The sequence below is a fragment of the Synchiropus splendidus genome, chromosome 5 (assembly GCF_027744825.2).
Source record: "Synchiropus splendidus isolate RoL2022-P1 chromosome 5, RoL_Sspl_1.0, whole genome shotgun sequence".
NCBI lineage: Eukaryota > Metazoa > Chordata > Actinopteri > Syngnathiformes > Callionymidae > Synchiropus > Synchiropus splendidus.
In genome coordinates, this window is record NC_071338.1 from 31335001 (window position 1) to 31359135 (window position 24135).

The following is a 24135-nucleotide window of genomic DNA, read 5'->3' on the forward strand; positions in this document are numbered from 1 at the left end:
CATCACTAGAGAACAGTTGGGGGCAATAAATGACTGAGAAGGTTTTGATGTCGAGATCAGTGAGCGTCGACTGACCAGGGAAAGGTCAAGGCCATCAAAAGCCAGACAATTCTGTCCATGGTTTAAACAACCCCCCCAGACGGAGGTAGCAACTCAAACAACCAAGGAGCCAGAGATTAGCATTTTATTTGTCACGCGGTTTTAGATGTTCGATGGCATTTGCGTCCACTGGAGGGCTCCATTGTGCAGAAACGCCAACAGTTAAATGAAAGCACATTCATACATCTTGATGAGTCAGCAAATTCATTGGAATCGGCAAGATGCGACTTTGCCTTGTGAACTCACAGTGAGTCAAAATTGTGTCACGTCCCACAAGTTTAAGTGAGTTCCTGTCACAGAAGCATCAGCTGTGTGTTGGTCAACACAAGTGAAACACAAATCTATATGACTAACTGGGAACGGTCGATCAGCCAGAGAACATTTTCTTCCTGGGGAAGAAGGTTAATGTTTCATCTTGTGATCAACTCTTCTTTAAATTCACTGTGGTCTTGTCCAAAGACGGAGCCTTTCCTTCCCCCCAGGGGCATCTGAGCTTATTAGTCATTTGTCTTTCAAAGCAAATTTTCCCTCCCACTTTGCTCCCTCATGACCAGCTCTCCTTGTTGTCTCAGCGTTCTCACTGTACATGCCTTGACATTGTCTATGGATTATTGCTTTCACCCTGCTGCTCCGTGCATTTGTTTGTCTTCATTGACAGACCCCCTCCACGTGTTTTTCGTTGCTTGTTACTGGACCTCGGAACCACCGCCTTCTCGCCTTGCTGCCGACTGAGCATGACTTGGCCCTATTTGTTATTGCCTACCTCCCCTCCTGTGTAAACCCCTGGACTTGTCTTCCTGGTTGCAGAGTAAACCACAAGCCAAACTACGATTTTTAAAGAAGAGAACTGCCGTCGTTTGCACCACACGCTACTGGATATCAATGGGGAAGCTAGGACTTGTTTCAGTTTTGAGAGCTGTGCACCCACGTTACCCGGTTGGGATGCACCAAATACATTCACTGTCCGATGATTTTCGCTTCAAAACTATAATGCAGTGTAATAGAGTGTTTTTTTTTTAATACAAAACTGTGTCACAGAAATTTGTATTTGAATCTGAAATGAACTCTGCACGGCGACTCGCTGCCCAGTCATCTGGTGACGGAACAAGATCGGTTCAACATAAGTCGCAATGATTTAGAATTTCCCACCCAAGTATCACACGTTTCCCCTTTATTTTATGATGTGTTTGTTGTCCACGGTGTCAAGTTTCAAGTGCAGTCGGCTCCAACCGTTGTCATGGCAACTTCTCCCCGGCACTTTTGCGCAATGCTGGCAGTCTACAGTCATAGGACGTATCTCTGTTTCCAGCCCTTGACACTTGGCTTTGGGTGCTAGGGTTGAGGGTTCAGATTAAGAATTGGATTTGAGGGTAAAGGAGTGAGGGCTAAGGGAGGAACTATTATCCACCCAAACACCTTCTCCCTCCGATGGCATCGCATACTATCAACGATCAGCTGGACTCCCAAGTAAAATAAACTCAACCAGCACGTTGAAAATTCTAATTCCGCTTTGTTAATGTTTTTAATCCGTTCAAGTAGAAGCATGTTGACGCCCGCTATAAGGGCAAGGGATTATGAAACCCAACAAAATAATCCATGTAGGAGAGACTTAGCGCGTGGTATATCTACATCCTGACTTAAACGGGACGGTGTTCAAAAGTAGGTTGAATCATGATGCAACACGCTGTTGCCTAAAAAAAGGGAAAACAAAAGCCTCCAGATGATCCTTTAATAAAAGCAATTCAGAGATTGTCGCTGGATTACGCCGCTTCACGAGTGATTGACTTGGCCCACGCCGGCGTAAGAAACGCTCACTTGCTGCAAGCAAAGTAAATCTAGTTTCCATAATCTGATCGCGGTTCTAATTTCATCACATTTCTCAGCGCTTATCTAACGCCACATCGCTGAGGCAACGGTTTCGTCAGGCAAGCCCGAACGCTCCCCTCCACTCTCCGATCGCTGCAGTCGAGGGGATCCCGCGGGTTTGGATCAGATATTTTAGGAGCTTTCAGGTCAAGTGGCCCAGTCGGGGAGAGAGTTTTCATGGTGTGGACGGCAACATAACTTTATAATCCTCCTCCATCTCAGAGTGCTGCGCACTGCAAATCTGTTTTACTGTTTGGCAAGTTTTAAGCACATAAAAAAAGATTAAACTACCCACTCACTCTTAGAAACAGTTGTGGGGGAGAGGAAAAAATGTAATATCTTCATATGAGGGGGATATATCTTCACATATCAGCGGGGATTTCACATTTCTGCACATTAGTCAGTTCTGGTGAGTGATCCAGGGATCCGTTCACATCAGACACCACTCGGAGCACATATCTAAATTGACTCTGATAAAAGCCGATGCTTTTTTTCAAGGCTCTAGCGCGGAATTGTCAGGGTGGAAGGTCTCGTCCTGGTGGAAAAGAGGAAAAGTATCTTGGGGTCTTGTTCACGAGTGAGGGAAGGAAGGAGCGTGTTATTGTCAGAGGGATTGATGCATCATCCTCAGTCATGGAGACTCGATATGACCTTTCGATTTACCGATCAGTTTCTTTTCTCATTTGAGTTTTGCGAAGAGATGAAGAAAACAAGATCGCAGGTAGACCCGACCATCATGAAGTTACATATGAAACAGGTTACAGAAACGGATACCCACGTTTCAACAAAGCTTACGTATACGGACCAAACGGAGCAGTGCCACCAGAAACGAGACACGAAGAAGACATGACATAGTGGAAATTGTTTGTCCTCTAGTGGCGATATATTTCACTGCCTCACTGATCACCGCCTCCAATAATGCTGCTTCCATTTACCTCTTTTGTGCAACCGGTACATGATCAATGTTTCTTCCACAGTCGCCATGCTGGTTTTGGAGTTTGTTATTGTCAATAACTTTTGACTCCGGGCTGCTCCCCCTGCTGGATATATTAGTGAACAGCAACGTAAAGTACGAAGGGAAGCATGTGATCAGACTAAGGTTGAATTCCAATTCCTTCCTCAATCTTCAACCTCAGTCTTAAGACTTTGTTCCCAAGAAATGGGACACTCCTTAACGCAGGTTCAGGTACATGCCTATAGGCTGTAATCTCGATAAAACAATGACATTACTGCTGAGAAAAATGACCATTTTGTAGCGTTAAATAACTTAAACGATAGCGAAAAAGCTCGTCTGCACCAGTCGCAACTTACAAAACATTGTGAAACAAAAATAAATATCCTGCAATCAGATAAAAATCCATAAAATGGGCATGAACTAAGATAATACAATTGTGTTGTAATTTTATAACACCATTGACAAAGAAAATATTTACATTTGTAGCTTGGTTTCTTTGTTTTCGACGCCATCTTTGATACCACACAAAGGATTCTGGGTATTCCACAATACTGAGGAAGGTTGCGGGGGAAGCTAAGCTCCTCAATCTTGTTCCTCAATTTAACTTCCCAAGAATTGGAACAGGTCTTGCTCCTCGCTAGAAGACGCATTTTTGAGGGCTGACGTTGAGTGTGCCCTATGTAGGCACAGGTCCCACACCCTCCATTGCATGTCAGTATTGATCACTGACGTTACTCACGTTACCGTTATTGCACGTCCCCTGGATTCTGATAGTGTGACACAAAGATTCAGAATTTGTTACATTAGATGAAGCTGTACACCTGTCTATTGGTTTCGGGGGATCAGATCTGAGCTGCACAGTAGGGGGTGCGAGTCAGCACTTTTTGGCAGTTCGGAATCAACCACAGGCAAGTGGTTTAGGAGTCGACTTACTATGTTCAAAGCGACATATGCCTCTCTGACCTGGGAACAGCTGGAGAAAGGGAGGTGTCTGAGGAGTGGACCTCCTTACTCTCACCCAAGTTCAACTCCCTGTTTAAGTGGGAGTAGGAGGCAGTAGCTGATTTATAGCTTCATAGTTTAGTAAAAAGCGAATGGTGGAGTGCGGCAAAGAAAAAAAGTTTTTTTCTGGCATGAACAACATGCTGTTTTGATGATGGTATCAAACAAATGTTGTGACAGTCGCCATGCCTCTTTGGTAGAAGACTTCAAAGGGAGTGTAAAGTCAACTACTTTATTTTGAAGGTTTGAGAATGTAAAATTCTCAGATAATGCCTTGGTGGCATGGTTTACTTTCTGTAGTTGACAATCTTCTCTCTCTCTCCATCCAAACTAAATAGACCTGCTACTGGAAACAAGTTGGTCAACATTCAGTTTCAATATCTGAAGTACCTCGATGATATCGGAGCACAGTTGTTTGGCGTGTTATGAGCAGCATGTTTGTGCCTTTGTAGACTGATCAGGAAAAACAGGTGTCACACTGAGAAATCCAGATAAACACCAACTCCAGTCGGAAAACGCGACCCCCACTGGCCAGAATACACCAAAGCTATCTGTCGACCAGCTTGACTGAAAAGGGTGAATTTAAAAAGTAAGCGTGCGGATAGCAAGCTCTCGGATTGGCTGAAGAATATTTGGAGAAAGTGGATGTCATTGCAGTGGGAAGAATGGGGGGCGGGTCAGATTCCCACATTGTCACCACTTCAATTATGTTCTCACTCCTGTTCTGTCGTTTAAATGTGTTAGATTATCTCTTGCTTGTCGTGTCACACTGTGAGGTTGTCTCACCCTGGGCTTTGTGAAACCGTCACACTCTGGCTGCTTGGTTATTGTCACTGTAGCAACATTCTCCTCCGCCGCGCCAAAAACATCACAACAGTGGAAAACTGCTGGAAAAATTAACACGACGTCTTCAGCACGTCTTTCCCTGTAATGAACAGCACACCAACGGAAACCTCGAAACTTCTCTTGACAGCTGCTCAAAAATAAAATAAAATAAAAACGTTTTTCTCTTCTCTTTTCCCATCCTTCTTGCTCCTGTTTCTCACCCTCCCTTACTCACCCCTCTGCATTAGAATGCAGCCGATTAAATGAAGGCTTTTCTTTTTCCTCCAACTCCCCAAAACCCATGGAGCCAAGTCCATTAAAGACGCGTCTGACGTCAGCTGCTTGATATGCCGCAATTGATCTCGAGGAGATTTAAAGGACGTGATTGTTATCGCCCCTCAATCGTGCGTTGCGATCGAAGCTGCTCAAAGTTTGAGTTATTAATACCAATATGGCCGCCACGCCTGCGAGAAAAGGAGTCTTATCTACAGTCAGGTAAAAAAAAAAACCTAGCGGCAGCACGACGGGCTAATGGAGAGCAGGCCGTCCCTCCGCGTCGCACACGCTTGACACGGTGAAATGATGTCGCTATTCTCAGCTGCTGCTTCGATGGATGCCATTTTTCACACCATTAACTTCAGCCTACTGGTTTTATTCACAGCGCAGAGACGGGCCAAAACAATTCTTAACACGCCCACGAATGAGCACAATTGCCACAATTGATCTAATTGATCTTACACCCGAGTCGGCCGCCGTTCTGCGTGGAAACCATTATCTCCATCTTCACAGCTCTGCTCTGCCATCGCCGTCGCTCTGCATCTCCAGCAGTCTCTTCTGTCGCTGCCTGGGGACGGACTACAGTCAGGCTGGGCTCGCAGTCGGTGCACCAGGGGACGGTTTGGCTCTCTTCATCCACCTCTCTCAAGGTCACCACATGAACCGAGAACAGCTAATCATTTGGCTAAATTCAAGTAGTACCTCAGACTTGGTCATAATCGGGGATGATAGTTCTCCACCTTCTTTTTATTTGCTTATTTACCTATAAGCAGATTTTATTTCTTTGTCAAATTTTGCTGTGACTTATTACTGTTATTATTGATTGTTAGATTGTTAGATTAGTGTAAACAATTTATGTTTGTTGAACAAATCATTTAAAAAAATGCTATTAGCAACAGTACATGTTAAATTCATGTTAGTTTAAATGAGATTCTTATTTATGAAGATATTTTTTTTTTCAAAAATGTGCTGTGTGTGATGGGTTTTCCTTTAATTCTATTTGATTTTTATTCATTTTGTTTTTTCATTGTGTTCCTTTTTCTTTTTTTGTGTTGCATATTATTTTTATATGAATGTTTTAGATGAATATTTTCTTGTTCTGTGTACAATATTTGAATAGAAATATTACGATAATATATATTAATTATGTATATACCTTTATTTTTATAGGAATATTGCCTGAATACCTTTTATTCATTTACAATGCAAATCCTCTTCAAGCCTTAAAACCCCTTTTTTTTATTTTTATTATTATTCAGTAGTTGCTTTTTTTAATACTTGTATTTCATTTAAACATCCTTATTTATTTTTACTATGAAAACGGTGTTCCAGAAGTGAAAGATGTTTACTCCAGCACTGAGGTCGTGCCATGTAAAAATCAATGGTCTAAACAAGTACATTTCTGAGTGTCTGCCTCAGCAAAGGTCCGACCAAAAGCACTCATTACAGTTTTCTTGGTGGGAGGAGCAGCTCAAAGGGCCGGTTAATCCAGGGGGTGTTACAGGCATGATGGGCTAGTCAATATGCTTGAGCTGCATCCTGAAGACGCCGGAGCTCCACGGCAGAAGCGGCTAAAAGAGGCCCGGGGGAACGCTTTGCATGGTGCTTTTTATTCTCTTCACAGCTTTCAAGGTTAGAAAGTGCCACAGTCTCAACCCGTCCCTTGCTTCTCATCTGAAAAGCAGATTATTTTGGGTCCTAAAATTCTCTGAGATTACACTAAATTGATATTTCTGTGGCGTAATCTCCGCCGAGTGCATTTGGAATGCATTTTTTTTTTCGCAGCCGTTATGTTTGTATTGGTTTATCCACAGGATTTGGTCAAGATAATCTGAATCAATCTAATCAACCAGCTGCAGCGGCTTGGCAAAATTGTTCGGAGTCTTTGCAGCACATTTGGAGTAGATTATAATGTGTTTTTTAATCTGGGGTTTTCACAGTAAGAGATGGAAGCTCGGCCTTACAAGCATGTGAGTACAATGAAAGGTGAACGTTGTTTGTATTGTAGCGGGGGATTTTGCCTTCAAGGAGACGGAGATCACTGCATCTGTGAAGGCCTCTTCCAAGAGCAAGTGCTCAAACTTGCAACAGAGGAATCTTTGATCGGATGTGTTCGTTTTCTCAACTGTGTCAGGCTTTAAAATATTGCAATGGAGATGAAGGTGGCCATTGGTGTACAATAGCCCCTCACCAGGTCTTCAATATAGCAAAGATTCAGGTGCGGAACAGAACAGAAATGCAGCACAGTAGGGAAGAGGGAAGAAGATGCTACTTAAGAAGAATCAATCACAGTATTCACTGGCTGTTTGTGACGTGTTCAGCTTGGTGAAAGCTGTTGTCTCCCTGAGCCCCACCACACGAGTAGCTTTCAAGAGGGCTATCAAAACAAATGCTTGGAATATGTTAGAGATGTATTTATTCATCGAAAAATTTGGTTTCTCCTCTTGAAACTGCAGTTTTTGACCGGGGAAATGGGTGGAATTACGATGGAACTCGAGACTTTTACCCAGTTTATATGAAAATGTTTTTCAATTTTCACTATTTTTTATTTTATTTATTTTGTTTTATTTTATTTTATTTTTTGTTGACATCTTTTTTGGGTGAAATCTTGCTTACTAGATGGTATAGGCAGTGTCCCTACCATGGTTTACGTGATGTGATGGTGGTTTGAATCATAATAAAGCAAAATAGAATGATGATTTACGTGTGTATCCAACTCATATTGTTAATCCCCAGTCAGTGTCAGAGATTTTGAGCAACTGTGCAGGAGAGAAGAGCAGCTTGTCGCCTGACTTTACTGGTCCACTAGCATATAAAAATATGTTTGTGGAAGGACATTCATGTGGCAAACTATGACCCACCTACCAGTGATGGGTAGATGAGGTATCATGAAACAGTATTGCAGGGATGATGATACAGAGTCCTGATTTTCAGAGGCCCCTAGATGGCGCTCGTGGCGTCAGTCTTACAAATGCTCGAATGGTTTCCATGAATGTTGTTCAAGTCCAATGTTATACAGCAGACTGACCCTCTCACAACCAGGAAACTGATGCCAACATCGGCTCCCAGCACTAAGACACGAAGAGACAGAACTTGCATGGCCCAAGCAACTTCGCCCTGTTGGGTCTCTCCCTGTACTTTGTATGATGTTTTCAGGTCACCAGTGGTGTATAAAACACAGCGATGAGCTGATGAGGCTTCATGAAACAGTGCCCTCATTTTCAGTTCTCAGTAGGTGGCGCTCACATGCTAAAAAATAATGTGAAGATTCATGGAAAACATGTTGCGACAGAGAGTGCCATCTAGTGGCTCTGAAAATGAGGCCACTGTTTCTTTACACCTTTTCAACTGATCTGTGAACACAAATTCAAAAAACTCTGAGACTTGAAAACCTATTTCTCCTGCTGCGTTTGATATATCGGTGGTTGACCAAGTGCGATACCTTTAGTCTTGTATGACATGTAGCAATGTATAGAACTAGCAATGCCAACAGTTTGAATGTAAACAAGCCTGCAATCCCTTTCCTCTCTGTGAACTGCTAATCTTCATCTCGTGTTTGTGGAACAGTTCCCAACTGTGTAACTCCATCTTTGATTTAATAACCAATAACCTGTGGATCTAATGGTTTGACAGGTAAATTCCACGGCTAATTTAGTGGCTGATTTGTTTGCCGGCCACTCTGCGCGCGGCGCTGGGCCGAAGGCGACAGCACAGGTGCATTATTCAGCGAGGATGAGATAACAACCTTTCCGCTGCTTAGGTCTGCTCTTGAGCTAAAGAAAAACTTGGCTGGAGGCGCGCCACCGAGTTTAATTTAGGATGTTCATTTCCCAAACACGTAAAAAAAAAAGAGGTCAGAGCGGCGAGGCGAGAATACACAGACGCAGCAGGAAGGTATTGCCATCACTTCCAAGCCGCTGTGAATGAGTAGGACCTCTTCGGCCCAGTTTGTTTGTTTGGGATTGGTCGAGAAAGACTGGCCGGTCGGAGCGAGGCGTCTGGCTCGGCCCACGGCTGCAGCACGCGGCAAAACTGGAGGCGAACACAGCGCAGAAACATTTTAGTCACTGCTGTTTGAGCTGACGCAGGTTTGTGTTGGATTATTGGGATTACAGGATTTATGGCAGCTCATTGATGGATCATGTGTGTTAAAAAATAAAAATAAATAAATGAATCAGTTCTTGTAGAGTTAGCGGGAAACTTTTTTTTTTTTTACATTCTTGAAGTGGGAAGATTTGTTTCTCTTAAATGCCAATGCAGCAATCCCTTGCTATACCGTGGTCCACCTTTTGTGTGGCTTAAGTTACACCATCTCCACCTTCAGAGTGGGACAATGTAAGTCTTGTTCCGTCTTCAGTGTTTATGGGGAAACTAGGGTGACGCACGAAGCCACCCTCACTCCCATGACGTAATGTTTTGAGGTTGGGAAAATGGACTTTTGCGTCCTATACTGACGCTGAAGGCAGCCCTCAGCGTTGCATGTTGATGTTGAGGTTTTCAATTGAGGCACACGTTCCACCATCTGCGGCATATCCTGACCTGTGCGCCGTTTCATTTGTCCTACAAGTTATAACGCGTCAATTGTGAGAGACCCTCGTACGGCTTTGCGTTTCAGTCGCATATCTGGGTGATATACGCCAAGTCAAGAGAACCAGATTTAAATAGTGAAGCATTCCCTATGAGAACTTCGGCAGAACTTCCGCCGTTGTGTTTGGTTCAGTGACATTCCTCTTCGTATCATTTGCTTTTGAAACCATCGAGAAACAAAAGATATCTGAGGCATGTTGAACTTAGTGAATAGCAATGCAAAAGCTACTTTATCTGGCAGCAAAATCCTCTTGGACTAGTTGGGATGTACATTTTGGGAGTGGTGCCAATAAACCAAAACCAATTCCTTTTCAAAAGTCGCATACCAAAAGTGTCTAAGAGAAAACATCAAAGTGGAATAATCATGCACGGTTTCTTCTTCACCGATCCTATTCCAGTCCGCTAATTGAGGGATTACGGGGATTGCGCCACGTCTAATATATAATGGAACCTTGAGCATTGACCCTTCATGTGCTCGGTTTAGGTTCATTTGTGCCTTCTCTGTTGGGTTCATCTACAACAGGCTAGATGTTGTCCTGGATTATCACGGTAATAGTCCTCCATATTCAGGACGCCCTGGGTCTGTACATCAATGAAGAAAGTGTAATCCCATTTTAATAGCATTTTGACAGCAGGTCAAATATAAATAATAAATAAATCAGGGTTAATGTGCGCCAGTGAAGCAAATTGTTTTATTTATGTGTTTGTGCATCTATGCAGTTTGGATTTGGACTCCGTCATCATGGATGTTTTGGTCAGATTTAAAATGTGGTGCACCTGGTGTCGGTGACAGAAAAATGTTCCCTGTGAAAGACAGTTTGCACAGCATTAACTTGTTATTTGGATCAATTCCTATTTTTTTCTCTGCGATTGATTCATTGAAATTAACCTTATAATCTCTTAATTTTAGGGGTCATTTCACGTCCCACGGTCTAGACTCAGTATTGTATTCTCATGTCTCAGTTCAGGTATTTATACCTTGTAGAAAACACACCATTAGAGAGGCTATGAATTGCCATACTCCCAACGAAGGTCAATTGTATTTCCTTCCTGCCTAAATAATCCAAAATTGACTTTGATCGTCTCCTATCTCGGCGACAACACATACATGCAGTGAAATGCAGACGCCATCTTGGCTTCACAGCAACTCAAGCTCGGTGCTAAAAGCCAGGAATTGTTGGCATGTGTTTATTCTGAGGAGGGTGACTGATCGCTGCATATCGACCGACTCCGAGACGAGCCGTGATGAGGGGAAGGAAGATACGGAAGCTGAAAAGCTACACTGGAAGAGTAATGGAGAGAAGTGGGCACAGTGTCTGCAGAGACTGTATATATTCTGTAAGCTCAATAAAGGACTGAGTGTAGGAAGGAGCCGGTGGACGCGCTGCCGACATCTTGTAATGATGAGCCCAGATCACTTTCTGCCCGAGGATTTATGGGCACGTCCGGTTGAGGAAAGTTTGAGCGATTATATCTCGGCATTGGGCCGGTAACATTACGAGGATCCCAACTCTGGGTTGGCTGATGTGGCCAGGGATAGGGGGAGCGAGCATGAGCCTGAGAAACAACAGGGAAACTGAACACAACTTCAAAAGTTTTGGTCCAAGAAGAGAACTTAATAAAAAACACTTTTATATTTTACTGTTTGTAGGCATCTTCCTTGGGTTAAGAAAGGGGTTTAAACAGCGATAGACACAGGTGTTGCAAACATTTTGACTTCAGGGCAAAGTTGAATTCAAAAATTTGACAGAGGTGCCAGTAGTACTTTGATGAAGGATGGGCTCAAACGTACAGTATGGACATAAAAGGCTTCAGTAAGAAAGTACTAAGCACACACTGGCTGAGGAGATCTCATGAAACAGCGGCTTTATTTGGTTGTGAAAGCTTTGGAGTTGTACAATGAACCATCATTTTCATACCCGACAGCGTCACCAATTGAGCTCTGAAAATGTGGACGTTGTTTCGTGAAGCCTCATCAGCCCATGACTATGAAATAGCCATGGGCTGATGAGCCTTTGTAAAGGAGTGTCTTCATTTTCACAGCCCACTTTTATTTAGTACTTAGTACATTTTTTAAAAAATGTTTAAAACCAAGGGCACCATCCGCTTCGTACCAAATATGAGGCTTCATGAAGCTTCATCAGCTCCATCACAAGTAGCAAAAAATTGAATTAATTTTTTTATTTTATTCTATTATTATCAATGATATTTTCTCCAATACACCAAAGATGGAAGTTCTGCTTTTCGATGCTATTTATTTTTAACCTTCCTTCCTTCTTCTGCTGCTTATCCGGGGTCGGGTCGCGGAGGCAGCATTCGGAGCAGGGAAGCCCAAACTTCCCGGTCCGCACAAACCTCCTCCAGCTCTTCAGCCCGAGGCGTTCCCAGGCCAGAGCGGAGACATCATCTCTCCAGCGAGTCCTGGGTCTTCCCCGGGGTCTCCTCCAGGTAGGACATGCCCGGAACACCTCCCCAGGGAGGCGTCCAGGGGGCATCTGGATCAGATGCCCGAGCCACCTCAGCTGGTTCCTCTCCATGTGGAGGAGCAGCGGCTCCACCCCGAGCTCCTCCCGGATGACCCAACTCCTCACTCTATCTCTAAGGGTGCGCCCAGCCACCCTGCGGAGGAAACTCATCTCAGCCGCTTGTATCCACGATCTCATCCTTTCGGTCACTACCCAAAGCTCGTGACCATAGCTGAGGGTGGGAACGTAGATCGATCGGTAAATCGAGCGCTTCGTCTTGTGACTCAGCTCCCTCTTCACCAAGACGGTCCGATACAGCGTCCGCTTCACTGCTGCCGCTGCACCAACCCGTCTATCAATCTCACGCTCCCTTTTTCCCTCACTCGAGAACAAGACCCCGAGATACTTAAACTCCGCCACTTGAGGCAAGAACTCTCCACCAACCTGGAGGGAGCAAACCACCGTGTTCCGGTCGAGAACCATGGCCTCAGACTTGGAGGTGCTGATTCTCATCCCGGCCGCTTCACACTCGGCTGCAAACCGACCCAGCGCATGCTGAAGGTCCCGGTCCGATGAGGCCAGCAGGACAACATCGTCCGCAAATAGCAGAGATGAAATTCTGTGGTCCCCGAACCGGATCCCGGAGCTATTTATTTTTATTTTATTTTATTTTATTTTTAATTTATTTATTTTTAATTTAATGTGGAGTAGTAAGTAGAATAGGTCACCTTTCAGGAGTCTACCACCTAGAGTGCAGTGTTTGAAACTGAGTGGCCTGACCATCATCTGAAGGTCTCTGAGTCCAGCACAGGTTTACTTGGAAAAAAAAACAAGGTGGGAAATTCGGGATTATTTGCTGTGCTTGACTAGATTATGGGTCGACTAGAATCATCTTTAAAGCAGGATGTGACCTAAAATAACTTGAAGCTGCAATACTTCCAGAAAGCTGACTCATATTCAGTGAACAGAGGAGTGAAAGTGAAATCCGCTTGGATGAGGTTGACATAAGTTTTTGGCATCAATCTTGCAGCAGCAAAGCAGAATTACGAAGGGGGTTGGGGGGGGGCATACTCCCCTTGAAGGAAGTAAAAAAGCACACCCTTTATTTCCTGCCTCCCCAGGGCTGCCTGAGTTTGGAACAGATTTGGTTCAGGGCTGAGCTCAGTAGCCTCAGAAAGCATTCCCCGGCGACATGCATGTGTCGGTGATGGGTACGCCGTGGATGACAGGACACTGCTGCCTGGCAAACAGGCTGACTGATCATGGGCCAGCTGTTTGGCTAGCTCCTCCTCCGCTTGGGACTGTAACAATGCAGATTTCTGACTCTGATATGAGGCAGAAAATTTTCTTTGACCAACTCCACCATGATGCGAATGAGCTCATATTAGAGCTGCTGAGCAACCACACCGTCACACAACAATCCACGACTGCTCTCAACAAAACATTCACGTCTTCACCTGTACTTTCAACACAAAAGGTCACACCTTTGTTTGACCTATCGGCCACAAACCCATTTCCCCTCTCAGTGACATGGATGTTCAGATAACCACTGTAAGATCAACAGTGAAGTCACTGTCCTCTAGTTAGTTCACAATAACCGATGATATCAATCTATTCTCATCATGGCGGAGTCCAGATTGCATCCTGAGTTGACAGGCTGATTCCATTCTGTTTGGTCAGTCCACAGGTCCAGAAACTATTGTTGCTGGCTCCACTATGGTGTTGTGCTGACGTGTACGACGTACGAAAATGTACCCGTCCTTTTAAAACAATGTTCGCGTCACTGATCACATGCTTCCATGTGGTCTTTATGTTACGCAGTTCACCAATTTATCCACCAGGGGGAGCAGCCCCGAGTCAAACATTTATGAGAAAAACAAACTCCAAAACCAACATGTCGACTGCAGGAGAAGCATTGATCATGTACCTGTTGCTCAAAAGAGGAAAACGGAGGCAGCGTAATAGGAGCCAGTGGTCGGTGAGGCTGTTTAATATATTGCCACTGGAGGACGGTTCGTATCTGTGAGCTTTGTGGAAACAATCGGAAATACGGAGGAAATAAACGCAGAGCATGGACAGAAGCCTCCGTCTGGATCTGGATCTGTATGTAAAGTTGAGCATAAGAGTACCTTAAGACAGAACACACCGCTGCCAAGCAGCTCATTCCAAATCGTCAACGCACCTTAACAACAAGGTAGACAAGTCCATTCCTGGGTTTTCAAAGCTCTAGTGATTGTACCGACGTGATTCAGGGTCCTCATTTTCAGAGCCCACTAGAGGGCACACTCTGCTCTAAATGTTTGGATTTAAACGTCAATAAAACCTTGCATTATTTTAAAACTGAGGGCGCCACCTGTTGAGCTCTGAGAATGTGTCATGAAGCCTCATCCGCCCATCACCGCCCAAATCGCTTTACAGAAACCATCACTGATGGCCATTACTGTCCACTGCGATGTCTGTTGCCACAGCAACTCCCCTGAAGGACACGAGAAGGGAATGCAATTCAAACAGCCAACCCTCTGATCGGTGGATGACACAGAGGTGAGGTAAGACATTGAAGTCAGATCAGAAGTGGGGAACAGGACAATTCAGTGACAAGTCAAATATGACAACCCCAAGACTCCGTCTCCTCCCAACATACCCCACGCTTTGCTTCCTTAACTCAGCACATCGCTCTTCTTCTGTTTGGATTTTGTTTTCCTTCTTTCCCCAAACATATTCCCCTTTGAGAAACAGCGAGCTAGAGGAATAAATATTTATATTTTCACACCGACATGTCGGCCAGACAGCTGGCGTTCCAATTGAATTCACCAGACTCTTCTTGACTGGATGGACATTCGTGGCACTTGACTGCTGTGGATATTAAATTCCTCACCATTAATTCTTATCTTGTTAAATCTCCTCTCAGCTGCGTCTGTGATCTTGACCTTTCAGCCGTTGCGTTATTAAAACAAGTGAAGGGAAGAATATATATTTTAAGACTGGCAATTGAAGATCATTATTGTTCAAACTAGGAATTGATTCGATGGAATTTGGTGTCCTTTTCGCTCTATTTCTCTCGACGTGCCAGGGCTGAAACATAAGCTCCAGTCGTGTCTTCGCTCTCCAGAAGCGGTGATGTGGCGTACATGCTAACCAGCAGGTAACTGGGGCACACCCGTGATTAAACTTTAATGGCAGACAATATCGGCGGACGTGCCTCGCACACTTAAGTTCGCCCTTGCTGAGAGTCAAACTTTGTGGTTGAAAGACACTTTTTGGTAGAGTTTGGAATCTGTGCCGTTGTTACGGAGGAGTGAACCCGACGGTGTCTCATTTCACCACAACAACATCAGACCAGTGGGTGAAGGCTGCGAACGGTAATGGCCATTAATGTGCGAACGCTATTCTCCCCAGCTATGCAGGTGTGTGTTCCCGCAACAGCAGCTGCATGGAAACTGTGTGAACATGTGAGAATCCCTGAGGGCTGTGTAATGATGTCCCTGGTGACTGTTTGTTCTCCTGAATTAAAAGCTGTTTGTGAGGGATGTAAATCGGATATTTAGCATCCACCGAATGTGAGGGAACAGAAGCTCGATTTCCTCCGCGGTTAATTGTTAAAATGAGTCCGTGACTTAGCGTCTTTATGGTTTGGTCAAAAATGCAGAGGGTTCAGAACCGCGTTCTTTCCTCAAGCTAGAATAGCGGTCGGACCCTGGTTGGTGTATCAAAGTGTAGCCACTGTGTTTCAGGCTGCAATGACGTCTTCAGAACGGGAGAAATTGTGAAGTGAAAGGATGCTTGCATGAACTCATGAGTGAGAATCTGCTTTGCTGAAATCCACTGAATCCAGAGTTAGAGTTATTAAAATGGTTGGACAGAGCTTTTCCACCTTGACAGGTGACAAAAATGTTTTATTCTCTAGCCTTTGATTATATTTGCAATCTGGGTGTGAAGAGTGCTTAAAGGAATGTCGTGAGAAATGCTAGAAAAGAAACACCTTTAAGTTCTCTGGTGCCAAAGCACCCAGCTGAAGAGACAAGCTCAATAGATACACCACTGGACTCGGTGACCAGAGACACGGCAACAGCTCAGGTGATTGTCAAGATCCCCCAGAAGACAAAGGCCGGTAGAGACGACTGACGTCGCTCCATATCAATGTCCAAACGGCGTCCCCACTTGGGACCACACCAATGACACGCCTTGAAATCCCTGACCCGTACATGCTGCGATGACATGCGGTAGCGATGGCCAACATAAGTGCAGTAAAATCCTCAGTTACACAGCTAGAAACGCTGCAACATTCAAGTCTGTATTTTAGTGAATAGCAAATATCATTGAATATTTCTATCATCTGCCAGTTATTTAGTCAACAATATTTTGTTTTCGTGTCCAATATCTGCTCTTTCTGTTTGGATGGATCACGCCATTGAGTTCCCATTAGTGGCCTAGAAACACCGCTGTCAGTCACCTGAGGAGTCATATATTCTTGAAATCGAAAGCATTCAGGAGTTCAGGAAAGGTATTGGACAAAAGCTACTCAAGAGGTTTGGTCAGGTTTAACTCCCTCAGACGACCTCATCCTCGCCTGTCATTCTGCATTTCCTGTTCGAGATCTCCACTGCAACTCAGGCTCTTCCACCTTAACATTAACTGCTTATATCCATAGCACATGTGTGCAGTATATTTGAAACCATGCATCTCTTGTTCAGGTAGAAATATGTGTTGTTAATATCATGCAAAAGCTAAATAAGGATCATGGACCAACAACCATATGTGTTTACTCAAAGTAAAGGCTTAAACTTTTGAACACTCTGAAATCACTTTGTAAACAAACCGCACTTGGAGTTACACTTGAATTAGCCGCATTCCAACAGCGACTGCAAAAGTAAAAGTTCGAAAAATGAAAATGGATGGACTTAAAAGTGAGAGGGACCAACTATCTTCAGATACAGTGCCAGTAAAAATAGGACACCCTTTATGTCTAGTAACACATTGATCTCTTTGTCTAATTCAGTTCACAAGAGAGAAAAGATTTGTGCCTCTAAAACAAAGCAGGTTTCCAGTGTCCAGTTCCAAATTTGTTCACACCAGTAACTACATCAAACAGTCTCTTTGTATTTTTAAAAATAGATTTGAAGGCAAAAAGTTCGCCCCCTGCTGCTGTGTGAGTAAAAATAGCCAACAACGATGATACAGCTACATTTGAAACTCCGGGGGCCACACTTATTCGACGACATCTCCGGCGCCCCCCACCCCCACACCACCCCGGGGCCCATAATCAGTCATTATTACCCCAGCGGCTTGTAATTCATCTCTCTCGATTCAGACGGCGTTTCATCATTTATTTATGTGACAGTTGTTATCTATAATGTTGTTCTTCCTGTGTGGCCAAGAATGAGAGATTTTACGGAACATTAGGCCTGGTGATGGCGCTACACGGACTCCGATTCCTCCGAGCCTCAGATGCAGTCGGCAGTCTCACAGGTCAGTTAATTGCAGGATATTGATAATAGCATTACGTCTGCCACTGCAGCTAAAATGATTCCCAGCCATTTTAATATGCGAGCTAGCGTGCGCCCAATAAAATATGACATTTGAGGAGCCCTCCCTAATGGGGTCTGGGATAAGAACGGTAATGTACGAGGAACCTGGCAGAGGCACAGGAGACGTGTTCTTTTATTTCCTTTCTTTGTTTATAAATAGCCGCAGCCAGCGTTATTCCACCTGTCCCATAAGCATCAATCACGTTTCCCTCTCGCTGGACACGAGGTACACTGTGAGCTGTGCCCTTGCACCTCCAACTGTGCAAGTACATAAACTAGAGCGTGGACGGACAAAGCTGGGAGTCCGCCTGCGGGAGAAAGGAAGGGGGGGTCACGTCGCTGATGGATGCTCGATACGGCAGGTGTTTGAAACCCTCCTCCATTTCACTTCGTCAACACGCTTTAAAGGCACACAGGCTTCCCCCCGCCGCACGACCGATCGGGAGCATGTGGGAGGCTAATCACTTGACGTGCACGCAGGATATGGGATGAGTCAGGAGCAACTGTTCCACCAAGTTCCTCGCTGTCTCTATCTCCCTTTATCTCTGTCTTTGAAGGAGCTGAGCAAGACAAGCTCGCAGCCTTGAGGACTCTGCAGGGAAAGCATCCCTAAGAGAAGGCCATTTTATAGTCTGTCAACACCCGGTTACCGCCGTCCTGCTTTTAAACTAGCCAACATTCCTGAGGTGATAATCGAATCACGTGAGGCAGGTTTGTTGCCATGGTAGTAGCAAGTATACAGTGTGACTGAGGCTCAAAAAAAAGAGTTACGCAACGATGCAAAGTCTTTCAGCTTTTAAGGAGCGTGATTTACAGGCTTACCTCCCGGAGTTCCTTTGCCACATCCTTGAGCTCTCTCAAAATGCCTTCCAACTGATCTATCACCATCTTCATGTGGCTGCGGATGCGTTCTCTCGGGCTGGGGGTCTCAGAGGTGTCCCGTGCCGGAGCTCTGCTGAGGGACATCCTTTACAGGGCGAAGTGGGGCCAGCGGCCAACAGGTTGAGGGCGTGGCGGAGCCGAGTCGGGGTCCATGTCTTTGGCCACGAGGAGCCTCAGTGCTACTGATCCAAACAGGGGCCCCGGCCACGCAGGGAGACCTCAACATCTTAAAAGCACCCGGGCAGCCAAAACACCATGCCTCGCCCACACTGCCCGCACCGGGTCACGGTGTGACATCCATGTCTTCGCGCAAACGCATCCAAAAACCAGGAAAAAGGCGGTAAATCCATGGGAAAGGAAGATGTGAGGTTGCTGGTTTTCGCTTCTTACGCAATCGTGTCGAGCCAACTCATCTCATGTGTCAGAGTTGTACAGTCAAAATACTTCCCAAGGCGATGCTATTTAAAAATCCAATCTGGACGCTGACGGCATGTTTGTCCTGCTAACTGTACAAAAACCTCTTCAGTAAAGCGGGTTGACGTCAATCTAAGTACTAAAAGGGCATAGGTAGAAAAATAGATCTGAAGATCCTGGCAGAATTTTGATTTTATTTCTTTTTTTGCAAATGTTGTCCCTAACAACACTAAAGAGATTCCGCGGTTAAAAAGGAAAGAAATTCATTCAACTTTGCTTCACAGCCATTTTCCTGCAGCTGATGACTTAATCGTAGCGTCCTTCGTTTCTCGCCTGTGAATGGAAGGAAGGTGGGTGGAAGAGTGAGGGTCCTTTCAGCCTCCCTCAAAGCATGGCTTATTCCAGGTTGAAGCAGAGTGAATGGCTTTTGAAAGCCAAACGCGAGTGGGACGGGGATCTGAGAGACACTCGCCGTAAAGAACCACCTTCCTCCTGGAATCTGAGCGGCAACTTATGCAACAGCGCTCTCCGAACAGAACGCTGACCCCATCGCGGCAGTCCACAGGGGTGTGCCCAATAAAGCCAAAAAGGAGCAGAAAAGGGGAAAGAAAAATCTCTTCTCTCGCCCGGTTGTTGCTACGGGAACCCGATCTGTCTTCTTGTGCTGTGATTGGATAATTATTTTACTTGTTATCCATGTAGTGTTTTGTGTTTTCTCTGTGGACTCTTTTCAAAGAGGCAGAGGGCTCCGCAGCATCCAGCAGGATGAGATAAATCCCATGAAACATCCCCAGAGGTGCCCGGTCGAACAAGCAGTGGGACGAGCCGCTTGCCAAATCCAGGGCAATGCCACCGCCACGGAGAGCGCCGGCCAACCGCACATGGCACCTGGACCTGAAGGGAGGAAAGGAAGCGTTTATTCTGTCTCCAGCAACAGCCACGATTCTTCACTGCTGTTTGCCTCCCACTGCTCTCCACTCACCTTCTCCGTGCATCGCCGTCACTATGCCCACAACCTACAGTCCACGCACAGCACCGACATTCAAGCTACACAATCTGCTGGTTCCTCGGCAGCCTCTGTCGCACACGCACTAACATCTTTCACTTCTTTTTCTTCCCTCGCCCTCTCTCTCTCTCGCGCGCGCTCACTCACTCACACACACACCCTCTTTCTCTCTCCCTCCCCTACTTACTGTCTTGACAGAGAGAAGCTTCTATCAGCAGGAATATTTCACTTTGAGGATCATCAGAGAAGAAGTGGAGGAGAAGAAGGAGGACGGCCCTGATAGCTCTCCCAGATCCCCGACCTGGCTATCATCACCCGGATCCGGCTGTTGACATCCAGCCACCAGTCGTCCGTGCCGGAATCAAGAGGCAGCGGACAGATTGGCTGAGCTGTAGCTGTGTGCAAAACTGTGAAAAGAGCTGTGTGATGACAGCCTCTCCTCCCTTGTCTATCTTCCTGCTTCCTCCCCTCTCTCCCTCCTCTTGTGTCACGCTCGCTCTCTCCCCCTGTCCCCGGCTCTCTCTGCCCCCTGCGCCCTCGCCGTGTCCTCACTCACTGCCGGATGAAGGGAAGCTGATGCCAGAGTTTATCATGAGGCTCAGGCTCCTGCCAGCATCACTCTGCTGTTCCCTTTCACTCGGCGAAGGAGGAGCCTGCCGCTTTAAAGGGACAGTGCAGCGCCCTCCTCTCCACGCTTCTCTCTCCTTCTCTCCTTCCCCAGCTCCTCTCCAGCCGCCTCTCCATCCTCTGTCAAACTTCCTTCCAAGCCGAACCCTTTGATATCATCAAGAGCAAAGCAGGTTGGATGACCTCATCTGACTTGAGGAAGGAGACGGGAGGGCCCTGTTTTGCTTCTCCCTCTGATAGATTTTTTTTTTCTGCACTGCATAGCCACACTCGAGGCAATTGCCCTAATCATAAATGTATTTTCAGCGAGAGATAATGTAAAGGCAAAGTAATGACTTGCATAATAATAACTGCTGGGCTAATGCACAGCAGCTCCCAGAGGGTCGGAGCAGATAACTCCGGAGGCTGGCCGCGGGTTCCAGCTTCACGACTCAGCAGGTTCATTTGTTCTGCTTTTGGTTGCACATATTGTAAGTAAAAGAAGCGTTTGGCGCTGTCAAATAACAAAGGAGGATGTTGAACGCAGTCCGTTTTTTTACGCTTCCCTCTGGCAGGAGACTACGGTCCATCCAGACCAGAACCTCCCGTCACAGGAACAGCTTCTTCCCCTCGGCCGTCAGACTGTTGAATTCGTGAACAGCCTTGTTGTTATTTTATTTTATTATTTATTTATTTTTGACTGCACGTTATTCCAAAACACTTTCCTAGTTAGTGCGCTCCCCACTGACCATGGCAAAAAAATGTGATTCTGATTCTGATTCTGAAGCTGTTAAACTCGTCGCTCTTTGGATCTCAGTGTTTTAGCCAAGTTCGATTCGCTGTCTGCCAAATTTGACCGACTGAATTTCCAGAGTCAACACCGCCAGTCGCACCAAAGAGCCGTCCACTGCTGGACTGCACTTTGATTCTAGGTGTTGAGTTTGAGCATCACTCCTGAATTAATGGCATTTTAGTGGCTGACCTTCACGGTGAGTGATGACAGGTTTGCTCTCTTGTGTTTTCTCGCATTGATAATACTCATTTAGTTTTGTTTTTCTCCTCTAAATATTTCATTAAATGATGACATCATATTAATTCAGGGTTTTGTTTGGTGCTCAAGGCTAAATCTCAGACGAGACTCAAGATGGCGCCTTCTTTCTGCTGCTGCTCTTCACTGCTTGATGATTCCACTACTACACTGAACACCTGCTCACCTTCACATACACCTCCACGACATGTAAGCAAATGTTGACCAGAGGAAGGGAGCCCTCTGGTGGACGCCAACATGGACTGGAATCCAAAACAAATCAATGTTTGTTGGAGAAGCAGATTCATGAGTCTCTTCTGTGAATACATTCCTATGGACCATTGTGTTTTCCAGAGGAGGAACAGATTGTGTCACTTTGTTGGTAGCTGGCTGGTTAATGAGGCTTCATGAAACACTGTCCTATCATTATCATAGCCCACTAGATGGCGCTCTCTGCTCTAAATGGTTTGGGTTTGAACAGTCAGTAAAATCTCACCTCATTTTTAAACAGGAAGTGGCACCTGCTGTGCTCTGACAATGAGGACACTGTTTCATAAAGCCTCATCAGGTAAAAAAAAAAGTTATCATGTTAAATAAGCAAAATAAATCTGCTTAAAAAAATGTATTTTCTGTTGGCACAAAAGCAAAATAAGTTGTCCACAAGTATGCGTCATCTGACTGGCTAGAGCATCTTTGTTTTTCTCTGAAAAAATATCTCAAGCAGGTTGTTCTGTCCCACCATATGATTTTCACCCGACACTCAACTTTGAAAACATGTGAAACATGACAGCAATAGTTACTTTTAAGAATTTGTTTGCAGTAGCACAGTGAGCGGAGCTTTAGTTATTTTGAAGAAAAATATATAGGTACTTACAAAACCTTTCTGGGCGGATCTAAGGCTGCGTTCCAAATCCTTCCTTGATCCGCAACCTCAACCTTAATCCTGAAAAATGTGCGTTCTTATGAGGTCTAATTTTTAGGAAGTTGAATTGAGGAGCAAGATATTGCCTCGGTATTGAGGAATACCCAGAATCCATTGCGCATCATGGCATCAAAATCGACAAACAAACCAAGCTACAAATATAAGTATTTTCTTTGTTAATGGAGATACAAAAGACATAAGACATAGACATGACATTGTTGCTGATCCTGTAAATGCTTCTTGCTCCTCTCACCTTCTTCTTGTTTTTCCTCTGAAATGACAGATTCATAAGAACGACACTTTAGCGTAACGCTGCCCCCAACAGGCCACCATTTCTAAGGAGCAAAATCTTCCTTTAACCCTTGGTTTTGAAGAATGAGGATTGAGTTTAGGAACTTAGAAAGTCACTGGGATTCATAGTATTGATCCCAAAAGTGTCGTCAGTTTCAGAGCTCACTAGGTGGCGCTGTAATTTGAAAAATTATATGAGGTTTCATTGAAGTGGATGCTTAAATCCAAATATGTTTGAGCGGATGGTGTCATCTAGTGGGCTCTGAAAATGAGGACACTGTTTCACAAGCGTCAGCACATCACAACCAGAGACAAACCAGCAAGAATCTCTGACTGCTTCACTCATTGAGCAGCTAAACTCAGAGCGTTCCTGTTGTCCACTTGCAGATGGGATGCAAAGATCTTCAAAAAGAAGAAAAAAAAAACCGCCACTTCCCGCGGCACATTGTCTCTTTGCAGCTTCAAATAAAAAGGCAACAGTTCCCAGCACCTTCCCATGACCATTTTTCTCCTTTCATGACATGCCAAAAACGCTTTGCCTGGATATTCATGGTGTATTTAATAGAGCTGTCCCTAAAAGAGAGACTGTATACACCTAAATGAGCTCTCAGTGGAGAGGCCCAGGTGCACCGAGCAGATAGCTCCATGTCAGTGATGCCTTCATAGAAGCCGAATTGGATTATTTCCCCCTCTGTAAAATATATTTTAATGCTCGGGTCATTTTGACTTGTGGATTTTACTAGGAATTTGGAGTGTGCGCAGCCAAATAGAGGTCCTTCTTAATGTTTCTGCTTTGAATTTATTGCGCCATGCAGTTTATGGGGGGCGCTTTATGGAATGTGTGTATTTTTTTTTTTTTCTTCCTGTAGCATAAACACTAATACGCTGCCGCGCATTACGGCCCTCGCACACATGCATATATAAACAATCCTAACGGGACGTAATAATGGAAAATTGATGCCATTAGAATAAAGCTCAGTGAATTTATTGGACTTGCAGCGCTATTACACTGGGTGGTTGGTTTAGCCTCCAGGAAAAACAACCAAAGTTTATTGTTTTTGGAAAGAGCTTTTACATAATGAATCCATCTCCGAACATTCACCGTCGTTTCTGAGCCTGGACTTCCTCGTCAAAAAATAGTTTTTCAGAGTGCTGGATTCGTGAGCAGCCTTTATTTTATTTTATTTTATTTTATTTATCTGTAAGCACTTTATTTCAAAGCACTTTTCTAGTTGGTGGGCTCCCCACTGACCATGGCTATAAATTTGAGTCTGATTCTGATTCTTAAGTCCCAAGACCCACGTTCACATTTGAAGAGGACTGTGTCTGAAGCAGGATTTGGTCTCAGTGTTCTGTGAGCTCCGAAGGGAACGGCTGAAGCGGAGTC

The 24135-nt window shown here is 44.9% G+C and overlaps 1 protein-coding gene across 2 annotated transcripts in view; it reads right to left on the reverse strand.

The window, feature by feature from the left end:
• Positions 1-20430, reverse strand: part of insyn1 (inhibitory synaptic factor 1) — a 66939-nt gene extending 46509 nt beyond the window's left edge. The window contains exons 1-2 of one of the 2 annotated variants that reach the window (XM_053866763.1): positions 20090-20430; positions 18423-19790 (exon numbers count right to left, since the gene is read on the reverse strand). In XM_053866763.1, coding sequence (XP_053722738.1) covers positions 18423-18566 — 144 coding nt within the window. In that variant the 5' untranslated portion in view covers positions 18567-19790; positions 20090-20430. Of the gene's footprint in view, positions 1-18422; positions 19791-19878 lie in introns of both variants that reach the window. The other variant, XM_053866762.1, reaches the window with a different exon arrangement.
• Between the last annotated feature and the right edge of the window lie 3705 nt (positions 20431-24135).